General features: G+C 37.3%; 1 protein-coding gene across 1 annotated transcript in view; it reads left to right on the top strand.

The window, feature by feature from the left end:
* FMN2 (formin 2) overlaps positions 1 to 12,708 on the top strand; it is a 398,910-nt gene that overhangs the window by 307,249 nt on the left and 78,953 nt on the right. The window contains exon 15 of the mRNA XM_015127101.3: positions 6,794 to 6,845. Within this exon, the coding sequence (XP_014982587.3) occupies positions 6,794 to 6,845 (52 nt within the window). The remainder of the gene's footprint in view (positions 1 to 6,793; positions 6,846 to 12,708) is intronic.

Below are 12,708 nucleotides of genomic sequence, written 5' to 3'. Positions count from 1 at the left end.
TAGGGTAGTTGTCTCTCAGCAAAGAAAAAGGAAAGGAATTGGCCCAAGGCATGTCTTTATTTCTATGCTACATTAGTGAAAGTCTAGGAGAGATTTCCTTATCCTGTAGGTAGAGTAATATATAGATTTGGGTATGATTTGATATAAAAATTTAGTTCAAGTCAGCAATTTTCTAGTAGGAAAATTGTTCCAGCTCCTTTAGACTATACTGTCTACTGTACTGTCTAGCTCATGGATGCATATTAGGTTTTCCCATGTCTTTTCTACTTTGGCTTTAAAACGAAGATTTGGAGAGAAATTTCACTGAGGACCACTTCAATACGTACATCAGGCTGGGTGATAATAGCACACTGCTTTCCTATATTTTAGGTTTAGCCAGAAGCCACATATATAAAATGTTTAAAGTATGTGTCATTTTCTATTACGTATATGTCCTTGAGTTTTTAATAACTAGCCCCCATATGTTTATATACACCTGTATTTCTAGAGGCACGATGATATATATTTTACGTACAAAGTTGAAATAACCCTCGGTATTAAATAAAAGGTAGCTGTGAATTATTGCAAAGGTCAAGTTGTCGTTTTATGCCTCAGATGCTCTCTTTCTTCCTCCTAGGAGTGTTCCACAGCGTTGTTTTATTGTCCTAGGAACATGCGCAGCATAGAGGAGGAAGATGCATTGGGACTTAGCTATTTCTCTTGCTGTCTAAGGGAAGATATTCTGAAAGTCATACACTGTGACATGTATGAACTACTTAAATTTACCTTTTAGTTCATCGTCAAAAGGAAAAGTGTGTCAAAAATCTCAAAACTAAAGCAATGTATCTTCAGTTAAATGACAACTTTAAATGACTCAGAGGAAAGGCACTGCATGTGTCTAAAAAATATCCCATACTGGCTGCACTTAAAAGCAACTGGAACGCACATTCATAGCTAATTATAAACAAAAACTAGTTAACACTTTAAATAAAAAGGAAAAATAGCAAAAAGATTTAGAGCCTAGACAAGCACATGAAAGGGTTCTGAGTTGCCTTCCATCTGATATTACTCAAATGCAACTCTGTCTCCAATTACCTGGGAATATGTGGTATTCCCTCATGAAAGCTCAAGATCAGAAAGGGCGTCCATTTCGTGTCTTTGCTTACTCATAGCCATTTGGAACAAGTTCAGCAGAAATATTTCACATTGCAAAAGAGTCTGGAGCCAGACAGCAACTACAGACACTAATCACTGGGTCAAAATAGTAACTTAGTAGGACTGCAACCACCAGAAAGCATTTGTGGAGGTAGAGATTTGGAGTCAGATACATTAGTGCCGTTGGAGAAGACATCACCAAATAAAAAAGTTCTGTAACAGAACCATTAAATCACTATTTTTAATCAGTTGCATGTTCAGTGGCACAGGACTGTCTAAGCCAATGGTCTCTTTGGTAGGATCAGATCTAAAAGGTAATCTTATGCCCTTAACTCTAAAATAAATAGATGGAAAGAAAAGTAACCAAATAAATAAAGGCTGCCTCCTAAAACATTTGGTGTTTCTTTTGTTGTATGGTTCCAACTACAGGCTTTCTCTGCCTCAAATTGCAGATCTCTATCATTTGAGATTTGGGGGGTGGGCAAAAGGGAAAACATCATCACTAAAATAATAGGTGCAGCAAGTGATCAACTTCCCTAAGGAGCTGCAATTTTAGGTCTATTCAAATAAGAGTTACTGGTGTTCTCTGAATATTGTCATTATAAACCACTTTTCATTGTTGCCTTTTTTCTTAAACTACATCATCCTGTTCCTTTCCTCCAGTGTCAGTGGAGGATTGATTGCTTTATTTTACTATCACTCTACTCCACTATTAATTCTGTTTTCAGTATACTCTATCTCAGAACATTTTTCTTGGCAGTGAATCTCAAACATCAAGCTATGAATAATTACGCATAGTATGTTTGGAATAAAGAGGTGAGCTTCAGAAGAGGATTAAATTTTTTTAAAAAATCATTCTATCTTTTAGATTTCATCAGGTTCTCACTAAATTCACCTAAAGTATTATCTTATCCCTTGTAGCAATTTTATTTACTGCTATGTCTTTAAAAAGTAGGAAGGGGAGTAAGGAGCTATTAATCTCTGTGCTTCTACTGTAGGCATTGGACTTCTCCATTCTATGCCAATTAAAACAACTTCACACACAAATTAAGTAGAAGTAAAATCTATTAAATATATTTTAAAGCAATCCCATGGTTTTATAAAGGTCTTGGCCATAATTTCTCTGTTGCTGTAAAGAGGCAACCTTATTTTAGCAAAGTATATTTTTAATTCAACATCTGGATTCTGTATAGAAAAATTAACAAGGAAATATGTGAGATTCCTACAATGGAAGACTTTTCACATATTGCAAGCAACGCATCTCCATCCTACTTTATAGTAATACTGATGTGGGCATAAAGGAAAGACAGGAAGAGGATGACTAGATACCGGGTGATTTATACATTATCTTATTAAATCATGAAACAACTCAATGAAAAAGAAATTATTACCCTGCTTTAATGATGAATAAAAGTTATTACATCAAAGAAGCGATTATTCAAATTTATTAAAATCTACTGCAATTCAATGGCTGCATTACAATTCAAACCCAGGTTTATCTGACTAAAGCTCATGTTCTAGCTCCCAACACTGGACCTTGTGGGATCTGAAGATGAGAGGCAGAGTGGGAGAAAGACCTTGCAAAGTCTAAGCATTTACAAAAAAGTGTAGCTTTTATGGTACAAGGTAGAGGAGAGGTGATTGCTCTCAGATATCTGGGATGCCCTTGGGTAATGATGTCCATTAGGCCATAAAAACGCTTCTGTCAAAAGTGATCTTTGGGAGGCTGAGGTGGGCGGATCACCTGAGGTCAGGAGTTTGAGACCAGCCTGACCAATGTGATGAAACCCCGTCTCTACTAAAACTAGAAAAATTAGCCTGGTGTGGTGGGATGTGCCTGTAATCCCACATACTTGTGAGGCTGAGACAGGAGAATCGCTTGAAATGGGGAGGTGGTGGTTGCAGTGAGCCAAGATCGCGCCATTGCACTCCGTCCCAGGCAACAAGAACAAAACTCTGTGTCAAAAAAAAAAAAAAAAAAAAAAAAAAAAGTGGTGAGGCATTGCTGGGCGAGAGTAGCACAGAAACCCAGTGATGTGATGACAATATGAAGATCACCAACGAAGCCTTGTGCCTATTTGTCTATTTTGAATGCTGCTTTAGCTACCCTGTAATTATCTTGATGATGAATGACCAGAAATTTGCCATCCTGATGATTTGAATCGTGTCAAAAAGAAATGAAGTGTCTACTCTAAAGAGTTAGGAAATTAATCTTGTAGTAGAAAATTGAAATCTTTTTTATCTCTTTTATGCAATTCACTTGGCATACTTTATTTGAATGAAGTTTATTAATAGTTGATTATCAGTACATAAGAAACTGCTGCTAAAAGTTACGCTGGCTTTCAAAACTCTGCAAAACCATTTATGCCATTAGAAGGTACCTGAAAACAATTTTTGTACTTTTAGAAAACAATACACTAGGAAATCAAATAACAATAAGTTGTTGCAAATAGAAAATCACCTCATTTTCTGTGTTACCTTCAGCAAAGTCATGTTTGAAAGTCTGTGCATGTAACAGTGGTGGTACACAGCCTATCAGAGTTGTTTCTCAGACTGAAAAGCACAGCTGGTCTGATGGGGGTCACTGCATGTAATTAGCTTGCTTGCTTCATGAATGAATGGCAGATTTATTTTATTCTAAATGATATTTTAATTTTCACTGATTAAATTACATTTTATTTTGGTTTGGAAGGTTCTCCCTCACCATGTAAAGCAACCATGTCCTGCAGTTGTCACTAAGTTAACACCATAAGTATGTTTAAAAGAATTGTTGGCTAAGCATGGTGGCTCATGCCTGTAATCTCAACACTTTGAGAGGCCAAGACGGAAGGATTGCTTGAGCCTCGGAGTTTGAGACCACCCTGGGCAACATAGCAAGACCTCTATCTCTACAAAAAATAGATTGAAAAATTTAGCCAGGCGTGTTGGCACACACTGTAATCCCAGCTACTTGGAAGGCTGAAGCAGGAGGATTACAGGAGGAATTGCAGCTTGCAGTGAGCCACGGTTGTGCCACTGCACTCCAGCCTGGGTGACAAAGTGTGACCCTGTCTCAAAAATATATATATATATAGTGACAATAAAATATTGATGATGCATATATGCAAGCAGCATGTTGGAAAAACGGTATCTCTGTTTTTCCATAAAATGGAATTGCACCCCAAATTTTCAGAAAGTTTTTCCTAAGATTGGTACACAAAGGAAATCTGTTCAGTTCCTTGAATTACTGACTCTACATCAGGAATTGAAATGTGTACTCTAATGTTCTTGCTCTGATCTCTCATTTGACTGTTTATCGAAGCTGATTACAGTTTGAATACACAAATCCCTTTAGCTTCAAAAGTATGTAAAAGAATGGATAATAGAGCATTTGAAGAGATTGTTTCTTATTGCAATTTGTCTTTCTGATTGTGATGCGGCTATTAGGTTTGATAAGAAAATCTGGCTTTATGTTTTGTTTCCTCAATAAGAATAGTCTTCTGTCAAATTGGATTAAAGTTTTTGTTTCAGCCCAACTTGCTCACGCAACTAAGCAAGAGCTGTTTTGGTGAACATCAAGAGAGGTTATTATGAACAAATGAAACTTACTTTATTCCACTAAACACAATTTAGAAGCTTATGCTTTTTGAAAAGCTGTATGTGTTTTCTTTATTGAATATAACATTGGAATATAATAAATTATTAGTCGACTGACTCAGTTAAACATTATATATTGTATCACTTTAAGAATGTTGAGATCTTCAGGTCCAGAATTTTCAAAGGTTATTTATCTATTAAGTTTCTACTGATTATTGGAGGCACCATGCTAAGTATTTTGTACGTGTTAACAGATGCATCTGCCTAAAGTCACAGAGATAATTTAAATGGCAAAATCAGGAATCGAATACAGATCTCTGGCATCTTGTTCTACTGCAGTGTGTTTTTAAGTGTCATAAATCATTTACTTTAATCTTCTAAAATAGTCTAGAAATTCCTTCTTCTAGTCTGCCTTAATCTCTGTACTTTGCAAGGAAAAAGCAAAGATATGTGAGGGCAATTGGAAAAATACCCTTCCTGAAAATAGTATGCATTGTAGTGCTTTTGTTATTTCGCCTAAACAAACTTTATGTATTCCTAGAATTGTTTCTGGAAGCAAATCGTCTTTTATGCAGGGCATCTCAGAGCACATTTTTATAAAACATTATGTTCACGCTGGAGCCTTTTCAAAGTAAAATCATAGAATATTCATTCTGTTTTTTAATATAGTTATCAATTGACCCATAAGTTTATACAAACAATCTGGTGTACAAAAAGGGAAAGGAAAGAAGAAAAAAAAATCTGCTGCCACCTGAAATGATCCCTGTTAAATCCTGAAAATCCTGGGAAAGAGTGGCAACATGACACTGGGTTATGACTTTGCAGATACCATGCAAACCTTTGAAAGAACACTGTCTTGAGGTTGTAAAACATAAACTAGCCTAAGCTGTTCTATTGTGTTGTAAGTAGTGATAGAGATACTAACAGTTTCCAAGTGACCATGGGTTTTATTTCATGCACAGTTCCCGTTTTTTATAATCAATTTGCCCTGCTCCACTATGTCTCCTAAGTTCTCCAAATGGCCCCACATGTGACCCAAAGAGGAATGATAATAAAAAGACAACTTCTTCTTTCACTAGTCCCAGGGTTTATTTTTTACATTTTAATTTTTTTTTTTTTGTCCTGTTGCTCAGTGATTTTCAAACTGTGGGTCACAAACCATTAGTGAGTCATGAAATCAATTTAGCAGGTCCCAACAAATGTTTAAAAATCTAATAGATAGACTAAAAATATCAAAGAGCAATGCATGAAATAAGAGTATCTTCAAAACTTTCATGTCAAACATATATTAATATGTATGGAGGTGTGGGGAAATGGGTGGAGGTAAAGTAATACATAATTCCTAGAATGCTTACTTATCCAAAAAAGAAAAAGAATGAAGTCACGGCCATACTTTCAGTGATGGAGTTCCTACGTTATTTTAAGCAATTTGAAATACTGATTTAATCTCCTCAAATTTGACCTTTGAGTTTGCAGCAGATCACAATTCTTTATTTTTAAATAAAAATTATAGCAAGCAAATGGGTATATTATTACATTCCCCCTTTTCAGAACAGACCATGATCTATTCACCTGTGGTCTAGTATAAACTATTGAAATGAGTTCAAAATTCTTAACGTAACTGAGGAATGTCACATACCATTTCTGTTTAGGGCTTTTTTCTTTTTTTTTTTTTTTTTTTTTTTTTTTTTTTTTGACGTAGTGTTTACGCCTTTGCTTGAGGGAATTATTTTCAACTAATTGTTGGCATTTAAACACTGACACATCTAATGTAAATATGAAGCTAGTGTTTTCTTTTCTCAGGTTAATGTGACTGCATTAAAGAAAGTTTTTCAGAATCCAAAATTTTTGATTAGATAATATGTCTTGCCTGTGCCAATATAATAAGATCCACTTAATTAAAATTAAGTAGAATCATTTAAATCATGTATCTATGACATCCATAGATTTGACATAAGCTTCTGGTTGTAGTACAATAGAATTAATAATGAAAATAAGTTATGTTATTTAGGGCAGATGTTGCTTGAAATAGTGTAACAGCTTATCACTTATCTCATATACTTTTATTTTCTTGCACTTTCAGCCAAAATTGACCAAGAGGCAGAGGAAAATTCACTGACAGAGACTCATAAATGGTGAGAAATTACTTTATTTCCTCCCAGAATAGGCTTATAACATGCTAAGTGTATTTCATCTTAAGGAACCAATCATTAGTTACATTTTAATTTTCAAGCATAAAATAAAAAGACATCTAATAAAACAGTGTACTCTAAATCCACAGTGAATTTCTGAATTTTTGTTACTCTGGGTAACATATAGTTCTGTTAAATACCAAATTATTGTGACTAGCTTAGCACCTTCTCTTTTACATGGGATTTAGAACTATGGAAATACACAAAAGAATGAAGATAGCAAGAACCTGTTTCAGAGTTCAGATAATTTTTAAAAACTATGTAATTTCCGTATTCAAAAGTGAAGTCTAAGTAGGGAGCAATGAGCTTTCCTTGGATGCACCTTCATTTCCAGAATGGAGACTTGCAATTATGGGTAAACATAGAAAAGTATCTCAGAAATCTCCCTGCTTCTCTGCCTCCATTTTCTCTTCTCCTCCCATCTCTCTATATCCGCCAGGGTTCTCTAGAAAAAAAGGACAAACTGGCGATACAGGTATAAACACACACACACACACACACACACACACACACACACACACACACAGGCTACCTCATTTTATTGCACTTCTCTTTGTTGTGCTTTGCAGATAATTGTATTTTTTTTTCCCCACAAATTGAAGGTTTGTGGCAACTCTGCTTCTAGCGAGCCTATCGGTGCCATGTTTCCAACAGCATGTGCACACCTCATGTCTCTGTGTTACATTTTGGTAATTCTTGTAATATTTCAAACTTTTTATTTTTATTATCTGTTACCATAGGTGATCTGTGATCAGTGATCTTTTATGTTACTATCGTAATTGTTCTGGGACACCACGACCTGACCCATATAAGATGGCAAATGTAATAGAAAGATATTGTATGTTCTAACTGTTCCACCAGCTGCTCCCTTGCCTCTCCCCTCTCCTCAGGCCTCCGTATTCCCTGAGACACAACAATATTGAAATTAGGTCAATTAATTACCCAACAGTGGCCTCTACATATTCAAGTGAAAGAGTCACACATCTCTCACTTTAAAACAAAATCTAGAAATGGTTAACTTAATGAGGAGGATATATCCAAAACCAAGATATGCTCAAAGCTAGATCTCTAGTGCCAAACTGTTAGCCAAGTTATGAATGCAAAGAAAAAGCTCTTGAAGGAAATTAAAAGTGTATTTCAATGAACACATGGATGATAAGAAAGCAAAACAGAATTCTTGCTGCTATGGGGAAAGTTTTAGTGGTCTAAATAGAAGATCAAACCAGCCACAATAGTCTGTTACCAAAATGCCAGGGGTTTGGTTTAGCACAGCTACTTGCCACACAGAAAGCCAGTCACTGAGATGAGTATTGCCAGGGAAGAAGGCTTTAATCGGGTGCTGCAGCCAAGGGCGATGGGAGCTCAGTCTCAAATCCATCTCCCTGACTGACTAAAAGTAGGGATTTATATAGCAGGGAAGAAATGTAACCATGTATGGGAGAGTAGGAATTAGGGAGGGGTAAGGAAGAGGAGGTAGTCAGCAACAAGCAGCTGGTGGGTTAGGCAATCACAGTGGGTGAAGGGTCTGGCATCTCATTGTCCAGATGGAGTGATCTGGTGAGTTTCAGTTCCTTGACGCTATATTGGAAGCCTGATGGTTGGTTTCCTGAGAAAGGAACTCAAAAAAGACAAATGTAACTTTCTCAAGTTTCAAGACTGGGAGGGTCAATTTCTATGTTTATTCAAATTAAGTCATAAACATCAGTTCTGTGGGACCATTGAACCTGTTTCAATTCCCTTAAACCAAACCCTAATCCAGAGCAAGGCCCTAACGCTCTTCAATTCTATGAAGGGTGAAATAGGTGAGGAAACTGGAGAGGAAAAGTTTGAGGCCAGTAGAAGTGGGGTCATGAAGTTTAAGGAAAGAAGCCTTCTCCGTAACAAAAAAGTGCAAGGTGAAGCAAGAAGTGCTGATAGAGAAGCTGCAAGTTCTCCAGAAGATCTAAGGTAATTCATGAAAGTAGCTAAACAACATATTTCCAATGTAGATGAAACATCTTCTGTTGGAAGAAGATGCCATGTAGGACTTTCGTAGCTAGACAGAAATCAATGCCTGACTTTAAAGCTTCAGAGAACAGGGCCGGGCATGGTGACTCACGCCTGTAATCCTAGCACTTTGGGAGCCCAAGGTGGGTGGATCACCTGAGGTCAGGAGCTCGAGCCCAGCCTGGCCAACATGGTAAAATCCCTTCTCTACTAAAAATACAAAAATTAGCCCGGCATGGTGGTGCATGCCTGTAATCCCAGCTGCTCAGAAGGCTGAAGCAGGAGAATTGCTTTAACCAAGGAGGCAGAGGTTGCAGTGAGCTGAGATCACGCCAGTGCACTCCAGCCTGGGTGACAGAGTGAGACTCGGTCTCAACAATAAATAAGTAAATAAATTTTTTAAAAAGTGAAACTTCAAAAAACAGGATGAATGTCTTGTTAGGGCATAATGCAACTGGTAACTCTTAGCTGAAGCCAGTGCGCACTCCCCATTCTGAAAATGCTAGGGCCCATACGCATTATGTCAAATTTCCTCTGCCCGTGCTGTATAAATGGAACAATAAAGCCTGCACATCTGTTGATAGCATAGCTTACTGAATATTTTAAACCCACTGCTGAGACCCATTGCTCAGAAAATAGAAAAGATTCCCTTCAAAATATCACATCTCATGGACCATGCACTTGGTCACCCAAGAGCTCTGCTGGAGATGTACAAAGAGAATCATGTTTCAATGCCTGCTAAAACAACATTCATTTTGTAGCTCATGGAGCAAGGAGTACTTTCGACTTTCAAGTCTTATTATTTAAGAAATACATTTGGTAAGGCTATAGCTGCCATAGGTAGTGATTCCTTTAAGAGATCTGGGTAAAGTAAATTGAAACCTTCTGGAAAGGATTCACCATTCTAGATGCCATCAATAACATACATAATTCATGGAAGCAGGTCAAAATATCAACGTTAACAGGAGTTTGGAAGAAGTTAATTGTAACCCTCACAGATGGTTTTGAGGATTCCAGGACATCAGTGGAGAAAGTAACCGCAAATGTGGTAGAAACAGAGAATTAGAGGTAGAAGTCTGAAGATGTGACTGACTTGCAGCAATCTCATAATAAAACTTGAACAGATGAGGAGTTGCTTCTTATGAATGAGCAAAGAAAGTAGTTTCTTGAGATGGAATCTACTCCTGGTTAAGAGCTATAACGTTGTTGAAATCACAACAAAGAATTTAGAATATCACATAAACTTAGTTGACAAAGCAGGAGCAGGGTTTGAGAGGATTGACTCCAGTTTTGAAAGAAGCTCTTCTGTGAGTAAAGTGCTATCAAATGGCATCATATACTAAGAGAAATCTCTTGCGAAAGAGCGAATTGATGTGGCAGATTTCATTGTTGTCTTATTTTAAGAAATTGTCACAGCCACCCCAGCCTTCAGCAACCACCATTCCAATCAATCAGTAGTCATCAACATCAAAAAGATACTGCGGTCACTGAAGACTCAGATAATCGTTAACATTCTTTCAGTAACAAAGTATCTGCTAATAAAGTATATATTTTTTCAGACATAATTCTGTTGCATACTTAATAGACTGTAGTATAATGTAAACATAACTTTTATATGCACTAGGAAACCAAAAAATTCATGTAACTCTATTACAATATTCATTCCCTTTATTGCATTGGTGTGGAACCAAAGCCACAATATCTCTGAGGTTTTCGTGTGTGTGTATGTGTGTGTGTGTGTATGTGTAAAGAAAGATAGAGAAACTTATTTTAAGGAATTGATTCATGCGATTGTAAAAGTTGGCAAGTCTAAAATTAGCAGGGCAAGGTGACAATTCTGGTAGGAGTTGATGTTGCAATCTTTTTTTCTTCTCTTTATAAATTTTAACTTTTATTTTAGATGAAGGGGTACACGTGCAGGTTTGTTACATGGGTATATTGCATGACACTGAGGTTTGGAATCTAAATGATCCCATCACCCAGGTATTGAGCGTAGTACCCAATAGGTGGTTTTTGAGCCCGTGATCCCCCTGCGTTGTTCAGTAGCCCCAGTGTCTGTTGTTCCCATCCTTATGTCTATGTGTGATCGGTGTTTAGCTCCCACTTACAAGTGAGAATAGGCAGTATTTGGTTTTCTGTTCTTGCATTAGTTTTCTTAGGATGATGGTCTCCAGCTCCATCTGCATTCCTACAAAGGACACGATTTCACTCATTTTATAGTTGCGTAGTATTCCATGATGTATGTGTACCACATTTTCTTTATCCAGTTCACTGTTGATGGGCAACTGGATTGATTCCATGTCTCCACTATTGTGAATAGTGCTGCGATGAACATACGACTGTGTGTGTTTTTGATAGAATGCATTATTTTCCTTTGGGTATATACCCAGTAGTGGGATTGCTGAGTCGAATGGTATTATAGTTCTGTTTTCAGTTCTTTGAGAAATCTTCAAACTGCTTTCCACAGTGGCTGAACAACTTTGCATTCCCACCAACAGTGTACAAACATTCCCTTTTCTGCACAGCCTTGCCAACATCTGTTACGTTTTGACTTTAATAATTGCCATCCTGACTGGTGTGAGATAGTATCCAATGGTGATTTTGATTTGTATTTTTCTGATGATTAGCGATGTTGAGCATTTTTCCATGTTTTTTGGCCACTTGTATGTCTTCTTTTGAGAAGTGTCTATTTATGTCCTTTGCCTATTGTTTTAATTGGATTGTTTTTGCTTGTTGATTTGATTAAGTTCCTTGGAATATTGCAATCTTGAGTCTGAAGCAGTCTAGAGACAGAATTCTTTCATATTCAGGAACCTGAGTCTTAAGGTCTTCAACTGATTGGAGGAGACCCAGCATGTTTTAAAGGGAAATCTACTTTTTTCAGTGCCTAGTAATTTAAGTGTTAACCACACCTAGGCCAGGCACAGTGGCTCATGCCTGTAATCCCAGCACTTTGGGAGGCCGAGACAGGCAGATCGCCTGAGCTCAGGAGTTTGAGACCAGCCTGGTCAACCAGCCAGGCCAACATGGCAAAACCCCATTTCTACTAAAAATACAAAAAATTAGCCAGGCATGGTGATAGGGGCCTATAATCCCAGCTATTCAGGAGGCTGAGGCATAAGAATTGCTTGAACCTGGGAGGCAGCGGTTGCAGTGAGCCGAGATCACGCTACTGCACTCTAGCCTGGGCAACAGAGACTCCTCAAAAAAAAAAAAAAAAAAAAAAAAAAAAAAAAAAAAAAAAAAAAAACCACACCTAAAAACTGCTTTCACAATAACATCTAGACTGGTGTTTGACCCGAAAATGGGCACTATGACCTGGCCGAGTTGATACATAAAATTAACTGTTACAATTTCTAAAGAGAAACCTTATTAGTCTTGAGGAAAAAATTTATTGAAGAAGTTCTCTGCCATTAATTCAGTAGGCAAGATCTTTTTTTTTTTTTTTTTTTTTTTTTTTTTGAGACATAGTCTTGCTCTGACAACCAGACTGGAGGACAGTGGCACCATCTCAGCTCACTGCAACCTCCACCTGCCAGGTTCAGGCAATTCTCATTCCTCAGCCTCCCCAGTAGCTAGAATTACAAGCATGCGCTGCCACACTCAGCTAATTTTTTTTTTTTTTTTTGGCTAGGCTGGTCTCAAACTTTTGACCTCAAGTGACCCGCCCACCTCGGCCTCCCAAAGGGCTGGGATTACAGGCATGGGCCACCGTGCCTGGCTGGCAACATCTTTTATATTCACTGAACAGATATTACATATTTAGTAGTTCTTGGCTTGATAACAAATATTGTCGTAGCAAACTAGTAAACAGAATTCG

This window comes from Macaca mulatta, chromosome 1 (genome assembly GCF_049350105.2).
Source record: "Macaca mulatta isolate MMU2019108-1 chromosome 1, T2T-MMU8v2.0, whole genome shotgun sequence".
In the NCBI taxonomy this organism is placed as follows: Eukaryota; Metazoa; Chordata; class Mammalia; order Primates; family Cercopithecidae; genus Macaca; species Macaca mulatta.
The sequence above is the reverse complement of the archived record's forward strand: the minus strand, read 5'-3'. Positions and strand labels throughout refer to the sequence as shown.